General features: G+C 42.2%; 1 protein-coding gene across 4 annotated transcripts in view; it reads right to left on the bottom strand.

Moving 5' to 3' along the window:
* The window catches only part of ATG2B (autophagy related 2B), a 72,038-nt gene that overhangs the window by 21,290 nt on the left and 32,941 nt on the right, over positions 1–17,807 (bottom strand). For all 4 annotated transcript variants that reach the window (XM_084839624.1, XM_084839616.1, XM_084839598.1 and 1 more), the window contains exons 19-32: positions 16,657–16,814; positions 16,222–16,394; positions 15,807–15,957; positions 14,491–14,687; positions 12,683–12,763; positions 10,375–10,481; positions 10,112–10,204; positions 8,694–8,764; positions 6,320–6,396; positions 5,832–6,002; positions 2,921–3,062; positions 1,319–1,521; positions 714–940; positions 21–129 (exon numbers count right to left, since the gene is read on the bottom strand). In XM_084839624.1, the coding sequence (XP_084695750.1) occupies positions 21–129; positions 714–940; positions 1,319–1,521; positions 2,921–3,062; positions 5,832–6,002; positions 6,320–6,396; positions 8,694–8,764; positions 10,112–10,204; positions 10,375–10,481; positions 12,683–12,763; positions 14,491–14,687; positions 15,807–15,957; positions 16,222–16,394; positions 16,657–16,814 (1,960 nt within the window). The remainder of the gene's footprint in view (positions 1–20; positions 130–713; positions 941–1,318; positions 1,522–2,920; positions 3,063–5,831; positions 6,003–6,319; positions 6,397–8,693; positions 8,765–10,111; positions 10,205–10,374; positions 10,482–12,682; positions 12,764–14,490; positions 14,688–15,806; positions 15,958–16,221; positions 16,395–16,656; positions 16,815–17,807) is intronic.

The raw sequence follows: 17,807 nt of genomic DNA, 5'->3' as shown, positions 1-17,807 counted from the left end.
ACCCTTTCATTAACTCTTACCTTACTTAACTGTATTTCCATCAAGAAATCTGGGTTCCTTCCTTTTCCCCCACAGGCTGTGTTACGCCCATGCCTTGTTGGTGTGTGAGAAGGAGAGCTCTGAGGACTACTAAAATAAGAGGAGGGATATTACTTTTCTGTTTAAATTGAAAGTTGGACTCACAACAGCTCTTTCATTACTCAGTTGTGCACAGTCCACTGTGTTATACAAAATGTCACAACTGATTTTTTCTAGTTAGAAAAGGAACTAACTGAACATGTTGCCACTGTTTTCCGGAATATATTTTCCTCTTGCAATAACTGTGCAGAGCCATGAAGAGAATAATACAATGGAGAAATATTACATAACTATTAGAAAAATGTGAACTGGTTTAAAAACCACGTTCAGAATAGACATCTACTGCAAGGATGAAGCCTGCCTTCACCACCTTTGACTTTACTAACACTATCCATATGTTTCAAGAAAACCCTAATTTTAAAAAACCTACCAGGTTTGGTACATAATTTAGGCAGCTATTCTGCACTCACACAGATGTATGTCCTGGGCAAAGGGACTGAGACGGTAGCCATGGTACCCATTTTCAAATGAATTCATTTTTTAAAACATGCATTAGCCCATCTATCTCTTTGTTTGGAAGTCCAATTCACAGCTCCTGTATAAAAAGATAATGAACCGGTACCTGAAGTACTTACATGTAACTTTTAGCTGGAGATATAGGTGGTGCATTCCCAAAGTCCTTTCCCCCATAAAGGTGCCAAATGAGTGATATTTCTTTGACAACGTAGCGCACCAATGGGACAGGAAAACGTAATGGCGTTTTGCTTGTGTCTGCCTTTTTTACTGGCAGGCTGAAATGGTTCTCTTTTATCAGGATAGCATCATCGACCATTGTTTTCACTACTGGCTCTTCTTCCTTATCCTAAATATTACAGGATATTAAGGGCATGCACATTAAATTCTTCCTCCCACCCACCCATTCAGATGTTTGTTTTAAAGTGGCAAAACTAGAATACTTGGTTGATTTTTGCTATTGTTTGACGGCACCTTAAGATTAGCTTCTTAATTACAGAAAGGCATTAGCCTTCATAGGCAACAACCGAATTCATTAGATACTGAGGTGGAACTGGGGAAAATAAAGTGGAAAATTCAGTTAAAAGGTGACAAAAGGTGCTTCTAGGTGAGGGTTTCATTGTGTATTTATGCAATCGTTGATCAGCAAATAAATTAATCTATGTTTCTCAAAATGTACTTTTCTCATTTTGATTTCAATTTCTTATTAAGGTCAGGAATTTCTTACAGAGACAACAGCTTTTGGTGCAAATAGAATACAGAAGTCATCATTTTCAGAAGGTACATCTCCTATAGCTTCATTAATCATATTTGGAGAGAATGATGCATAGGTGGGGCTTGGCTCTTGAGAGAGGTTCCCACTTTCATCAGGAAACAGGAAAAGGTCTGAGCAAGTTGGTGCTGGTGTTTGAGTCTTTTCGTCCAAAATTCCTAGGAAAAGAGAAACAAGACAGTTACAGAGAAATATTTTCATGCAGCCTACAAACCCATTATGTCTGAACGTAGCCAATGATAAACCATGGTCCTCTGGCAGGCTGCACTGAGACCACAAGTTCAGTTTTAGATTAACCACAGTTTAATATGTCATCCAAATCCTAAACTGTGGCTAATCTTTGCTATGGTTAGTTGAAACCAATAAGTTTCATAAACTATGGTTTGCAGTTGGCTTGTTTCAACAAAATATAGTTGTTCATCCTGGCTTACAGACTTCTCTTGCAGCTGCATCAGAGGAGTGGCGACTCACAAGTCTGGAAGGAGGCTAGTCTCATTCTCATAATGCTGAACCATGCTTTAGCCTTATGCCCGAACAAGGCCTATATGAAACAGTTTGACTAGCAGGTCTGTGTGGCGACCCCAAGTGTACCTATTATGTAGATATAACATACTTAGCAATCCTAGAATAAAATCACCTTTGATTAACTGTAACCAGAGATACATTTTACCTCATAGGTAAAAATAGTGAAATGTCAACCTCCAGTATCAGGGAACACAACAGTTTTTAAAGAAAATGCTGCCAAGTTAGTCTTCTGAATGGGGTCTAATATCACAAGATGTCTCAACTCTGCCATTGCTTAATTTCTGAACCTGAATTGTTACGTTAACCAACCACAAGTACTCTTTTCTCATGTCTCATTAATGTATACTATGCATTATACATTGTATATACTTCTATAGCATCACCTGGGAAATAAGTATGTCACAGTGCTCCAATATAAAAGGGCTACCTTCTACCATATGAGCCTACCAGTTAAGATCTTTGGGATATGCTCTCCTTCACATCCCACCAACATCTGAATTTCCTTAACTGGGATACAGGAGAGGGCCTTCTCAGTTGCCATGCCTAAGCTTTGGAACTCCCTTCCTAGAGAGAACCGCCTCATTTCCTCTTCAGCGGTCTCCCAACAGTGTAAAAACTTGACTGTTCCGTCAAGTATTTGATTTGCTAATTGGTCACATTATAAACTGCAATTTTAATCTCCTGATTTTTATTTGAATTTATATTTGCCTACTATTTTATTTTTCTTTATTGAAATCATAATTTTATTGTATTTTGTTGTTGCTACTTTATTTTTGTGAGCTGCCTTCAGCATTTCCAGGGAAAAGACAGAATGTAAATATTTTAAATATATAAAGAGTTGAAAGTCAGAACAACATGTTTAACTGTATGTATGGAAGTAATTAATACTTTCCTCCGGTATTAGCAGATAACTAGATTAAGCATACAGAATATAAGCATACTGGATTATATTCAAAGAGTTAATGTGGATTCATGTGGTAGTGGATTTAAATGGCATCCAGTTGAAAATAAGAGAAATCTGGAAAGATCTACCATTGGCTTGTGGTTTACTGGGGGAAGTAAGTTGCTGGGTTTCAATCTCTTCCATTGCATCGCTCATTAAATCCCGTAAAATCTGTTGGTCAGCTTCAGCAAGGATTGGCCCTTGGGAAGATGGTCGGGTAGAAACATCTGCCTAAAAAACAAAGATTACATTAATTCAAACTTATAAAAAAGAAACTCAGTGCTGTTCCTGATAACTACCCGTGGCTTTATTACATGATCACTTAGTTATACAAGTACTGGGCAGTATCCAATACTTCCTGCACGCTAGCAGGACCCACCACTAGCACAATGGGCAGCTAGCAGTTCCCGGGACAGCCAGAAACAAGCGGAAATGTTCATTTCTACAACAGGGCAGGGCAGGTCAGTGAAGCTTGAGGAAGGAAGCTCTGATGACCTGTCCCAGTCCAGAAATAGGCATTTCTTCTTTTTCCAGGGTTGTTTTTTCAACCACTACTTTCAGTTGTGGGAGCAATGAATCCTGCTTGTACAACAGAACAAGTGGGAGCACAGCAGTCCTGGATACTGCCCATTGTTTCCAAACTTTATGAAGGGGATATAGACAATAAACCTTGTTCAGGATGCCCTATTGAGTCAATGTCCAGGCTCAGAGGTTAGCCAGATATTTAACCCTTCTAACAGGCCAGCCAATGCTCTCATAGTTGATTTTATTTATTACATTTCTATGCCACCCAACAGCCAAAGTTTTCTGGGTAGTTCATGAAACAAAACTTAAAACTCTAAAAATTCAAAAACATAATATAACCCACTCATTTGGGAATCACAGTGCTGTTTCTTCTTAAGCTTAGGAAATGAACTGAAGCTGTAACTTTTACCCCTATACACAAGATTTCAAAAAATTTGCAACACCACTGTTGATTGCCAATACATATTGTATCAGGGCATAACAACATCTGAAACAGTCCAGTCCATGCATGACTAGTATAAAGAGGAAAGAATATCAGGTTGAAATTACAAATGTTTTCTAATAGTGATCTAAGTGTTAAATGTTCAGTGAAACATTTACTTGCAGCATACAAAAACTACCCATTATTAAAATATATATTTATTTATTTTATTTTATTTTATTTATTTATTTCTATACCGCCCAATAGCCGAAGCTCTCTGGGCGGTTCACAAAAACTAAAACCAAACAACACACAATAAAACAATTTAAAATATATAGAACATTAAAACCACAATATAACAATACAACCACAATAAAACCTAGCAGCAGTGCAGGAGTTTAAAATACAGATTTAAAACAGCAAAGATAAAAATTTAGAAAGCTAAAATGCCTGGGAAAATAAAAAGGTCTTCACCTGGTGCCGAAAGGAGTACAATGTAGGCGCCAGGCGAACCTCACTAGGGAGCTCATTCCAGAGCCGGGGTGCCACAACAGAAAAAGCCCTCCTCCTAGTAGCCACCCGCCTCACTTCCTTTGGCAGGGGCTCACGGAGAAGGGCTGCTGAGGATGATCTTAAGGTCCGGGCAGGCACATATGGGAGGAGGCGATCCTTCAGGTAACCTGGCCCCAAGCCGTTAAGGGCTTTGAATGTTAATACCAGCACTTTGAATCGGGCCCGGAAATGGACTGGCAGCCAGTGCAGCTGGAAAAGTACTGGCGTAATTTGAGCTCGCAGGCCAGTCCCTGTTAACAATCTTGCTGCCCTATTTTGGACCAGCTGAAGTTTCCGGACCGTTTTCAAAGGCAGCCCCACGTATAACGCATTGCAGTAATCCAGACGAGAAGTTATCAGAGCATGGATAACTGTAGCTAGGCTATCTCTGTCCAGATAAGGGCGTAGTTGGTATACCAGCCTAAGCTGATAAAAAGTGCTCCGTGCCACTGAGTTCACCTGTGCCTCAAGTGACAGCTCTGGATCCAAGAGCACCCCCAAACTACGAACCTGGTCCTTTAGGGGGAGTGCAACCCCCTCCAGAACAGGTTGAATATCACCTAGCCAGGCAGACGAACCTCCCACTAACAGTACCTCCGTCTTGTCTGGATTGAGTTTCAGTTTATTAGCCCTCATCCAGTCCATTACCGTGCCCAGGCACTGGTTCAGAACAGCCACTGCCTCACCTGGTTTTGATGAGAAAGAGAGGTAGAGCTGGGTGTCATCCGCATATTGATGGCATCTCAGCCCACACCTCCGGATAACCTCCCCCAGCGGTTTCATGTAGATGTTAAACAGCATGGGGGATAGAATAGAGCCCTGTGGAACCCCATGGCACAATTGCCATGGCACAGAGCAATAATCCCCCAGCACCACCTTCTGGAATCGGCCATCCAAGTAGGAGCGGAACCACTGTAGTGCAGTGCCTCCAACTCCCAACCCAGACAACCTATCCAGAAGGATACCATGGTCGATGGTATCGAAAGCCACCGAGAGGTCCAGGACAATCAACAGGGTCGCACTCCCCCTGTCCCTCTCCCGGCAGAGGTCATCCCACAGGGCGACCAAGGCAGTTTCCGTTCCAAAACCAGGCCTGAAGCCCGATTGAAATGGATCTAGATAATCCATTTCATTCAAGAGTGCCTGGAGCTGTCCTACAACCACCCGCTCAAGCACCTTGCCCAGGAAGGGGATGTTGGCCACTGGCCTATAATTGTTAACATCCTCTATATAATCAAACAAGCATATATTTTAAGAAAAGAAGCAGAAAGAACTAGAAGAACAGGCTAAAACAAAACATGGAAGACAAATTATACTATAAAATGTCAATGTCCCCCCTCCATCACAAGACATATTCCTAAGTAGATGGAAACTATGTGGTAGGGCTATTTTTCCCTGAAAGCTCTGTCTAAGTACCAGTTTCCATTATTGTGAACAAAGCTAAACCATAAAATGGTGATGATGGTTGAAAGAGGGGAGCTGGGAGAGATGCCTTTGCATACCTTTGCATTTTGTTTGGTCACTCCAGAAGTAGCCTCTGTCTTAGCAGGTGGATTCAAATCACCATAACTTGCAATATACTGTATAAGATTCATTAATGCAGCACAAGAGTCGGAGCATGTTCGAATGTGGATTACATCACTGGAACAATGTAGTTCAAAGCGTGGTTTACTCTAGGCAACAGAAAATAAGTCAAAAACATGTTTCACACCAACACAAGGTACATTCAGGACTGATTTAAGAAAAGTATATGATAATGGAACTGAATACATGCTTTCCGAAAATGACCAAGTATGCTTGGGAGCCCAAGTCAACGCAAGCCCTACTGGAAGGAAGTTTCACCCTCATCCTACATTCATTTGCTTGGAATTTTCAGTTGAACATTTTCCCAAGTATGCTTAACATCAAACCTTTACTTTTATCATGACTTTTAAAAAGAAAAAATAACCACACAAAAATAAGCTCTTATTATTTCAATTTAAATCCTTACTCGCTCCACATCAGATCCAGGTTTCACTGCCCTTATGGTCAGTTCCAATAGTCCCATGTCCATAACTCGAACATAATCTTAAAAAACAAAATAAATATCAAATAAACTGCTTAAATGCTACCTATGTTTTAAAAGCAGGCTAATTTAACACATATACACTTAAACTGCAGTTCAGTTTCTTCAATAATATATTATATTTTATCCTGCCTTAAACATGCTTTCTCAGCTTTAAAGTTATCTCTCTGTCCCCATGCCTTCTATGCACACCTCAACTGCCCCCATGATGCTAGATTGTTCTAGGACTGAGATTCAAGTCCGAGATTCAAACGTTTTCCAATCTACAGAAAAAAAGCAGATAAATCAATGGTGTCAGGAAGGAACCTCTTTAACTGCTGTTTTGATACATTCTGGCTGGGAATGATTTAGTGGACAATTCTGACTTGTACCCCTGTCATCAACTTTATGGCTGTTTACTGATAAATCCTGCATTTATTAAAATGCTGGAAGCAGGATGGATAATGTACCGTTGAAGAAAGTTAGACAAGAAACATCCATGTATGAAACAAAGAACTGCAAACACCACCATGCCACAATCATGTCCAATTTACTACAACCAGCTAACTCCATTTGCGTAATATACAGTCAGGGCCAGAAATATTGGAACAACGATAACTGTTTTGGCAGTTGGCCTCCATACACCACCACATTGAAGTTGAAAGGAAACACACCCAGATGGGAGCAAAGTCAGGACTTTCAGCTGTAATTCAAGGGGTTTGACAAAAGTGGGGCACTAACCATTCAGGAGGGGCAGCCAGTGGCATACACACACACCCACTGTTGGTGGCTCATAAGTAATGGAACAAACCAGCATCATTTCAAACTTAAGGACTGCCTTTAATACCTGGATGAAAATCCTTTGCAGTCAATGACTGCCTGAAGTCTGGAACCCATGGACATGACCAAATGCTGAGTTTCCTCCCTCGAGATGCTTTGCCAGACTTTTACTGCAGCTGCCTTCAGCTGCTGCTTGTTTGTGGGCCTTTCTGCCTTTAGTCATCTCTTCAGTAAGTGAAAAGCATGCTCTATTGGGTTGAGATCAGGTGACTGACTTGGCCACTGAAGAACATCCCACTTCTTTGCCTGGAGAAACTCTTGGGTAGCTTTTGCTGTATGTTTTGGGTCATTATCCATCTGCAATATGAAGCGGCGTCCTATCAGTTTGGCAGCATTCAGCTGAATCTGAGCAGAAAGTACAGCCCTATACACTTCAGAATTCATCCTGCTGCGTTTATCAGCAGTCAGGTCATCAATAAACACCAGTGACCCAGTTCCATTGGCAGCCAAACATGCCCATGCCATAACACTGCCTCCACCATGTTTGACAGATGATGTGGTATGCTCTGGATCATGAGCTGTTCCTTTCCTTCTCCATACTTTTCTCTTCCCATCATTCTGGTACAAGTTAATCTGGGCTTCATCAGTCCAAAGAATCTTATTCCAGAACTGGGCAGGCTTTTTCAGGTGTTTGCTGGCAAAGGCTAATCTGGCCTTTCGGTTCTTGAGCGTTACCAGTGGTTTGCACCTCGTTGTGAAGCCTCTGTGTTTACATTCATAAAGCCGTCTCTTGACTGTAGATGTCGACAATGACATGCCTACCTCCGCAAGAGTGTTCTTGACCTGGCCAGATGTTGTGAAAGGGTCCCTCTTCACCATGAGCAGAATTCTGTGGTCATCCACCTTAGTTGTCTTCCGTGGTCTTCCAGGCCTTTTGCTGTTGCTGAGCTTGCCACTTAATTCCTTCTTTTTTGGGATTTTCCAGACTGTTGTGTTGGCTACTCCCACTGTTTTGCGATCTCTCTGATGGGTTTATTTTGTTTCCTCAGCCTAATGATGGCCTCCTTCACTCGCATGGACACCTCTTTGGACCTCATGTTGGGAGTTCCAGTGAACAGCTACCGAATGCAAATGTAACACTCAGAACCACCTCCAGGCCTTTTATCTGCTTGATTGGTCATGGGGTACCCAGGAAACAGGCCACACCTGGCTATGCAGCTACTTCTCAGCCATTCGTTCCATTACTTATGAGCCACCAACGATGGGTGTGTGTGTGTGTGTGTATGCCACTGGCTGTCCTTCCTGAATGGTTAGTGCCCCACTTTTGTCAAACCCCTTGAATTACAGCTGACAGTCCTGACTTCGCTCCCATCTGGGTGTGTTTCCTTTCAACTTCAATGTGGTGGTGTAGAGAGGCCAACTGCCAAAACAGTCATCCTTGTTCCAATATTTCTGGCCCTGACTGTAGAAGCACCTTTTAATATCCTTACTGCATACTTTGAATTCTAAATGTTCCTTTCAAAAATTGAAACATACTTACCTCTTTGGAGGTTCACTGTAACAATATTGCACTTGTCAGACAAGTGCAAAGCAGCCTCATCCAATATTATTCTATAGCAGGAAGTAAAAAAGAGAGAAAAGAACTGCAAATTACGTGTTTACAAGTACACAAGCAAAAGATGTTCTAAATCCATCTTACTAGAGACTATGAATCTAATTCTCCTTGTCCCAGCTTTGCCTCAAGTTACTGACTGGTTCTGGTAACTCTGGCAATGATGGCAGCGTCAAGATTGGTGACCTACGCAGTCTAGACTGCCCCTCCACTCTAAAAACATGATTTATGAGGACTCCTCAGTAGTAGTTCTCTGATGAAAAAAATCTCATGGGATTACCAAGGTAAATTTTAATAGAGACTGAGCTGTTTTCAATCCATGTGTGTTTTTCTTCTACCTCTACCCACATTTCTTTTCCCCATGAACCAAAAGGAAGGGAAGGAGAAGGTTTAGGCAAAAAAAAACTATTTATGTATTCATTCATGTTTCTAGCCCAGCCTATTCTTGAAGGCCATCGCAGATGTTAAAAACAGGAATGTAAAAGCCATGTGAACATCCCATGCCTTTCCTTTGATGGTTACTTAGCAATTTGCTGTGCCAATTCCAGCCCCATGCTTTTTAGAAATGGGAAGTTAAAAAAGCAGTTGATGTTTACCAAAGCGAGCTGCTAGAGAGAATAAGCCCCTTCCCTTCCCAACCCCAAAGATGTACTCATGCTAGCTCTTGTGGGTGCATTACACTGACTCCTGAATCATGGCTCTAATAAATTAAAATCAATTAAGGGAGCAATCCTATGGCGTCAAGACTGGTGACCTATCAATCTAGTCTAGTCAGCAGCTAGACGGCCATAGGATACATGGCTTTCTGGGTACCCACCTCAAAGCACGCTCCGAGGTCGGTTCCTGGAGAACCGACCTTCCCCCCTTCCACACTGCCTCACAGGTAGCATGGAATGGCCCCGTGCTCGGAAGAGGAGCATGGAGCGGCCCAAACGATGGGTTCTGGGGTAGGGATGGCGGAAATGCCGGTACAACGCATCCTACATGTTGTCCAGCAGCCTCCCCTGCTCCACCTTCCTGCAGCTAGACAGCCAAAATTGTCTAGCCGCAAATGCAGTGCAGGAGAAGCACGGAGGGAACAATCCCCTCCGTGCTTCTTCTGCCCTGCATTGGATAGGCGGTTGCCTCCGAGTTTGGAGGCAGCCGCCCATCCCCATAGGATTGCACCCTAAATTAAGGTAATCACCTGATTACACATCCCAAGAGCCTTAAATCATTGTCACAAGCTAAACAGATAAAACTTTGTTAAAAACTAACATCTCAGCCGCAGACCTAGTTTTACAATATTTTCATAAGCACTGAAAGAAAGGTTAAGTGAGGGGTTTGTTAAACTCTTCAAACTTTACCTGAGAGTAGAAGATGATTTATCTAATGCCACGCTACTTGAGATGCTAAATGTTTCAACGGTAAGAAGTGATCTAGTTGGCAAAAATAGAGGTCTGCCAAAAAACCAAATACAAAAATATTATTCCCATCACACCTTGTAAGAAAGTGTTTCAGAATTTCAAGTCACCACAGATAAACTTGCAAAGTTGAAATGTAAAGCAAATGGTTTGATACAACAATTGCCACAACAGGCTGATGTAAATACATTACTCATTTAACTTACCTATAATTCAGAGCGCAACTCCAGAGATGGACGTGAAATGTTGTAACAGAGGCTGGAGGATTATATCCCAACACAGGCTCATCAGAAATGTTCAAAAAATACAAAATCTACAATTACAAAAGCGTAAAAATAGCCCCCTGTATTCTAATCAAGTAACATCAGCTCTGAAGTCATTCATGCACTTCACAAAATACGCTAGCAGTCAGGAAAATGGCCAGACAATTAAATACGTCTTACATTGTGAGTGGAAACATTCTATGCTAGGGACAGTATCCAATGGTGTCTTTGTGCCCCCTCTAATTCTGTTGCACCCCAATGATTACCACTGTTGTGGAACAGAGATTTAGTGCTTCTGGGGGAACCAGAAACAAGTGAAACCCTCATTTCTGGAACTAGGCAGGTCAGCAAAGCTCGCATAAGGGAGCTGTCAACCTGTCCCAATCCAGAAGTGAGTGTTTCCACTTGTTTCAGGGCTTCCTCAAGGAAATATTAACTCGCTGTTGCACAAGCGGTGGGTCCTGCCTGCACAAGAGAATCAGCAGGACCCACCATTTGTGCAACAGAATTGGGGGGGTGCAACAGAATCTGCAGGGGTGTACTGCCCAAGATCCCACCTGATATCAATAGGGATATCATTCCACTTGGTGGACATCATAATGGAGAAGGTCCTCCTCCACACCACAGCCAAGTGAACATTAGTAGGTCGTGGTACAGTAACCAAGGCCTTCCCCCTAAGAAAGTAAAGGCCAGGGCAACCTGTATGAGAGAAGGCCGTCTCTTAGATAATCAGACCCTGAACTGTTTAGGGCCTTATAAACCAGCAGTAACACCTTTAACATGGCTCTGCAGCTAACTGGCAGCCAGTACAGACCTTTCTGCATAGGAGTCATACTGGTGCTGTAGGAAGCTCCACTGAGCAATCCAGCTGCCACATTCTGCATTAGCTGCAGGTTCTGAACCAATCTCAAGGGCAGCCCCACATAAAGCACATTACAACAGTTCAATCCTAAGGTTATCAGTGCACAGACCACTGAGCTTACAGGACCTCAAATACACAGATACTTTGGCTTGGACCCTGAAATGTTTTGCATGGGTGTCCCATCCCACTGCCCCATCACATGCCATTCTCGAGTGCCCCTGAGTGCACTTGAGTGGTTTTGGGGGAGGCACGGGAGGATGCTGGGGGTGAGGGGGGAGAGAGTCCAGTTGTGCAAACAGAACTCCACTTATCTTTCTCTGGACTCAACTCTTTGCTAGGGCATATAACAGCTTCTCTAAAGTTGCAGATGGTAACTTTATGCACTGCTGATTTTAAAAGAGTTTTTGAAAATAATGAGGAAGGTGGGTTAGCAGGAACAAAGGACAAATAGCTTGAAGAATTTAATATTTATGAACAATTTTATCCCAATGTATCTTTTAAAACAACAGGTTTTGTTTTAAAATCTGACTGTGCGTCTTCTATATTTTTACTATACATTCCCCCTTAAAAACATAAATGATCACATTTTAAACAACAAGTCATCTGAGAAGGCAACTGTTTATCGAAATAATGCAATCTTTCATTTTGAAGAGTGGTTGAGTTCAATATTATGCATCTCCCAAGACAGCAAGTATAACATAGCGTCATCTGTTTGGGGGCAGGACAGGAGAAAAATCCTGGATCTGTTCAGTACAGTACATCTGGTTCCAATTCACCAAGACAAAATTGGAGCGTATTTTGGGTGTGGGATGTAAGGATTCACCAATGACAATGGGTAGAATCCAATGCTGCCCTTGCGCGGGTGGTCCAGACATGCAGCTGGTGGCCACGATGTAGTGCTTCCAGGGGGAAGCACCGCAACAAGCGGAAATGCTTGTTTCTGGAAGGGGCATGATCTGCCCCTTCTGGAAACTAGAATTTCTGCTCATTTCAGTGCTTCCCCCCAGAAGTGCTACATCACGGCCGCTAGCGGTAGTGGCTGCACGCTGCTGCTGGCATGCCTGGGCCACCCATACAAGGGCGGCATTGGATTCTACCCGTTGACTCCAGCCAGCTATTCTCACCAACCAGAACATTCCACAAAGATTGCATTTCTCTTTTCCAACTGACGCTCAACATTCCATAGCTACTGCGCATGCTCTGTGCTCATGGGGCTATTTTTCGTGTGTGTGTGTTTTTAATGTTTTGTACTTCTGCAAAACTGGGAGTTCCTCCCTCTTCTTCCTTGGTGGTCTTATTTTGGTCCCTATCTTGTCACCACTCACCACTTGAGTTTGCTATTAGAGGGCATTATCAGTAATAAAGACAACATTGGGGAAATTAGCATACCTGTTCGTACCAGCTTAAACCTGAAGGAAGTACTCTATGCTGCAGAGTGGCTCCTCTTACCCCAACAGCGACTAAAAACTCCTACAAAACCAAGTAAGTTTGTGTAGTCAAATATTTTGAGTTTATAAACGTATAGCTTTGAAAGAAAGGCTTTTATTCTGTCCCTGTCACTAATCATATTTAGCATTTCAGTATCATAACATTACTTAAATGAACTCCAGATTGTAGGTTCAAAGGATATGCTTTAAAGAACAACTTTCACTGGAAGGACCTACTCTGCATAAATCCAGTGAATCAGGTACTGGAGCCTTCAATGCCCTACTGTGACCAATTTGCAAGCAGATTGCTCATATATGCACAGACTTTGATGCCATGGTTTTAACAGGGCGAATGATGAATGTAGCTAGACAATTGCTTTGTCAAATTTTAATGCATACTTTTCAGCTTGATCAACCAGAGGATGTGGACAAGTTTAACATCCACTTCCTATTCTCTAGATCCTTGCCCATTATAGTTATCAAAAGCATCCAGGGTGAAGCTGAAGGCCTCACTTTGTGAGGTCATAGCCCTAAAAAGCCACTAAAAATACCTTAAACAAACAAAACAAACTAGAAACATGATCAATAGCCTTGAGCTTTATTGTAATAGTGAACTTCGCTACCTGAAATGGAACAAATACTGCCAAGAAAGGGTTGGATGTCATAATGAACTTAATAAGTCTAATAAGTTTAGAGTATACAATCCTATGGCCCCTAGTCAGCAGTTAGATGGCCATAGGATTGGTCAGTTCACGGGAACTGACCTCAGAGCCCGCGCTCCGAGTTCAGTTCTCAGAGAACCGACCTGCACCCCATCCCCCGCTGCCTCATAGGCAGCATAGATTGGCCCCACGCTTGGAAGAGCAGCACGGAGCGGGGCAAATGGGGCATTCCTGGGAGCGGGGAGGTCAGAAGTATCAGTACGACACTTTTAATGTGTCATCCGTCCTCCCCTCCCCACACTCCAAGGTCCCGTGGCTAGACAGTCAAAATCGCCTGTCTAGCCGGGAAAGCAGGCTGGCAGAAGCCCAGAGGAGATGCGCTTCTCACCATTCCTCCCGCCCTGCAGTGGGTCAGCGGTCACCCCCAGGTTCGGAGGCAACCATCGATCCCCATAGGATTGCTCTCTTAATAAGCCAAGGTGTAAGCAGCCAAGAATGAGCTTTGGGTCTGCACTAGTTCCTCCCCCTGATCAGCTTTGGCTCAAATCCTGGTGAACAAGCACACATTAAAGAATGGCTTCACAATTCGGGTGAAACAGAAAAATATGCGGTTTAAAGACAGGGTGGGTAACTTTTTCCCCTTCAAAGGATAAAAGTGGTAATGGGTGGCCACGCTCACTCACATACACACACCCCAGGATAGAAGCAGTGTAGTTATTTGCAGCAGGGAAACTGAAATCCTGATGAGGATTGCTAGGGTAAGGCAAGGTCTGAGCCTCTCCCTCCCTTCTCTGGCAATTCTGATTAAAAAATGGAAAGCATGGAAATATTTAAGGAAGCATAGCATTTAGAACAGTCATTGTCCAGTGAAAACAGTGTGTTTCACTGCTGAAAGACAATCTTTAAACAAGATTCCTTAAAACAGATTTGAATCCTAACCTAAAGAGTCACACATTTCAGTACCAAATGAAACCAATATTTTACATCTTAAATAACTGTGTTCGAAGTACAAATTAAAATCTAGCTAAGAGCTTTGGAGATAGGGATGAATTCATGTAAATGCTTTTATGAGGAATAGATAAAAGAAATTACTTTCTAAATAACAAACCTTTGTATTGGTCTCTGACTTATTTGACTGTATCTTAACTGCAACAGACAACATGCTTAAGCAGTCCACTCCTACACAATCTGAAGCTCTACTGAGACCTTCTTCTTCTGAAAAATAGATGGTAGGTTCTAACCAGTGAGGATGTGTTGCATTTGGTAGTCTTATTTCAGTTGGAGACACGACCCCTTCCACTACACCTGCAGAAAGATAGCTTTATATAGTTAGACAGTCCTTCAAGTTAACTTGGAATTTAAGAAATGTTTTACTCTAAAACTGGCCAAGGTCTGGTTTAAATTCAAGACAGCTATATCCTGTCATGTAAAACTGCAGGGAATATTTCTAAAAATCTATTTATGTAAATTTTACAGCTTGCCAATGACCAGCAATTTTGCTGCATATTAACAAAAGAAATCAGAAAAAAACTAACAAATGTTTAGAGCAGTGCACTTCAGTTGATGTTCTCTTCTGGGCCCACAAAAAAGTCCAGCACCATTTTCTTACCATCTGAATGGTTAAGAGATGGTTTTGCAGCTGTGGAGGTATCTGTATCTATCTGTATGTAAATTCTCTATGTAAATTCTGAATTGGCCCCTTCACCCTCTTGTTATGGGCACAAGCACCATGACTATGCCCCTGGCTATCCCATGAGAACCAAAGTTCTGATACCTTGTTCTAGTTAGTTTGTCATGGTATACAACTGGATTCATATACTGGAATGGAAAGAAACCAATGATTTCAAAGATCTTACTCCTGAATATAAGAGCACTGCCACCAGAGGCCTGAGAAAAGTAATTAGACAAATTCATGGAGGAAAGATCAACCAACAATTGTTAGCCAGGATAATCAGCTCAGCTACAGAAGTTTCCCAAACTGAGGCACCACGCAGGCACAGAGCCCTAAATGTGATGCACAGAGACCATGAAGAAGAGTCTCCATGTTCAGAAGCAGTATAACTTTAAATACCTGTTGATGGGACACATGTAATTGGATGTGGTCACTGCCTTGGTGCCCTGTCTATAATCTTCCCAGAAGAATCTGGGAAGATAGAGTTAAAAGCAGACTGCTGAACTGGATAGGCCTTTAGTCCCAAACAGTGGCATTACTAGTTTTTCAGTTGGGGAAACCAATCTGGAATATGGAGTAGCTTCTGACAGCCCTTCAACTTTCAAGACCCACAAATCCTTTTCCAATCTCTGTCAAGGTATTTTATGACTCCCCTAGATTACTGAAAGCATACACTCTCCCCTACTTCACTACCCACTTTTTCAGAGATCTGAACCCAAAGTTATACCTACATTGACATTTGGGTTTCATACCTTGATGATATAAGCTGAGACTGCTAGAATGGAGACAGATATAATGCTTGTCTTCAAAACCTTCATACTTTGTCACACAGAACAATGAACCACTACTGAACTCAAACCAAAATTCTCCATGTTTGTCTTCAGATACACTCCCATCATCCTGCTACAGAAAGAATAATAAAGGCATATCAATGCCATGTACATTTGGTGGTTTGGGACTCAGCAAGAGCATACAGAGATTGTATTATTCCTGACAACATCTGACTGCTTAATCTACACCATATTTAAAGCAACCCCTTTTTTAAAAAAACAACCACCTAACTTACTACCAAAGCTCAGCATACTGAAATAGTAGCTTATACACTATAGCAAACACAAGAATTCTAGTTCAAGCAATGCTAGGTTTTCCCCAAGCTAGAAGACTCACCTTTATATCTGTGAATATCGACACTAATCCATGGTTAATATTCAAAAGAACTGAGAGAAAATTCTGTGTGTTTCTATTCTGGGATTCAATTTTTTTCTTTCTCCGTGAACAGTAGTTTGGATCAAGAGTAGAATAATATTGTAATGTTTCCTCCTCAGAGCCACTCTCATCATCTACAACAACAATTAAATATTTAACCATGTATATAAACAGCTTAGCAAAGGAAATCTAGATAATTTTATTATTAAAGTAACCAGATTTAAAATGTGCCCTTTGGGGGAGTAAGTAACTCTTTTATGTATAGAGTGTTCCTTCATTGATTCCGCAGCTTCTGCTGATTTAGATACACTACCGCTTAACATACTCACACCACCAAATACTTGGACACTCTTATCTTTAACCCAGAAATTTTAGAAGAGTTATACAGAACATTACCGTAGTGAATGGTAGATTTGAATTGGTTAAAACTGTCTTTACTAAAGGTGTGGATCAGCTGGCTGGCCACTGAAAGTCCAACACCATAAGAAATATTTTCAAATGTTTCTACAGGAGATGGAGCTGTGGGTTCCCATAATAATAAGTCATTACTGATCCTAGGAAGAAAGAAAAAATGCCAATATTAGTCATCTGAACATGGAAGAACTTGGGAGGGGGGAAATAAATCACAACAGCAAGGTCAAGTCTGTGAAGTGGAAAAACGCATCGATATTGTACTTAAGAATTACCGAGTTGGGTCTAGATTTGACCTACTGCCATAAGAAGGGCTCATTCCATTGGCAGCGGGAACTGGGATCTTGCAAAGCCTCACCACTGGAGGAAGGGGCAGTTTTTCTGATTCTTCCTTCCCCCTGCAAATCCCAGCAACATCTCACACACTATTCTGGAGGGTCCCCAACCCTCCAGACCATATTTTCAAGGCTACAGGAGGCTGCGGGGGAGGGCAAATTGGCAAAAATACCCTCGCCCTGCCTTCTGCCCAGAGGATCATCCCATATGCAGAGTCCCACTTTGCGCAACTCTGGATCCAACCCACTGTATTTTTTAATTAATCAGAGGTAGTCTAGAACATCTAAAAGCACAAAGGTTGGTGTCGTGAAGTCCCACCAATTATTGTGCATCATATGCATTTGGGGAGAAGAAAGAATAACCTGGAGAGGGAAAAGAATAGTAGCCACAGTGGCCAAAGAAATACACTATTAGCCATGGGGTTCCACAGGGCTCTATTTTATCCCCTATGCTGTTTAACATCTACATGAAACCGCTGGGGGAGGTTATCCGGAGGTGTGGGGTGAGGTGCCATCAATATGCGGATGACACCCAGCTCTACCTCTCTTTCTCATCAAACCCAGGTGAGGCAGTGGCTATTCTGAATCAGTGCCTGGGCACGGTAATGGACTGGATGAGGGCTAATAAACTGAAACTCAATCCAGACAAGATGGAGGTACTGTTAGTGGGTGGTTCGTCTGCCTGGCTAGGTGATATTCAACCTGTTCTGGAGGGGGTTGCACTCCCCCTAAAGGATCACGCTCGTAGTTTGGGGGTGCTCTTGGATCCAGAACTGTCACTTGAGGCACAGGTGAACTCAG

The sequence above is a fragment of the Heloderma suspectum genome, chromosome 1 (assembly GCF_057233095.1).
Source record: "Heloderma suspectum isolate Gila_16-S chromosome 1, 16-S_ref, whole genome shotgun sequence".
Classification (NCBI taxonomy): Eukaryota; Metazoa; Chordata; class Lepidosauria; order Squamata; family Helodermatidae; genus Heloderma; species Heloderma suspectum.
This window is presented reverse-complemented; position numbering and strand designations above follow the sequence as displayed.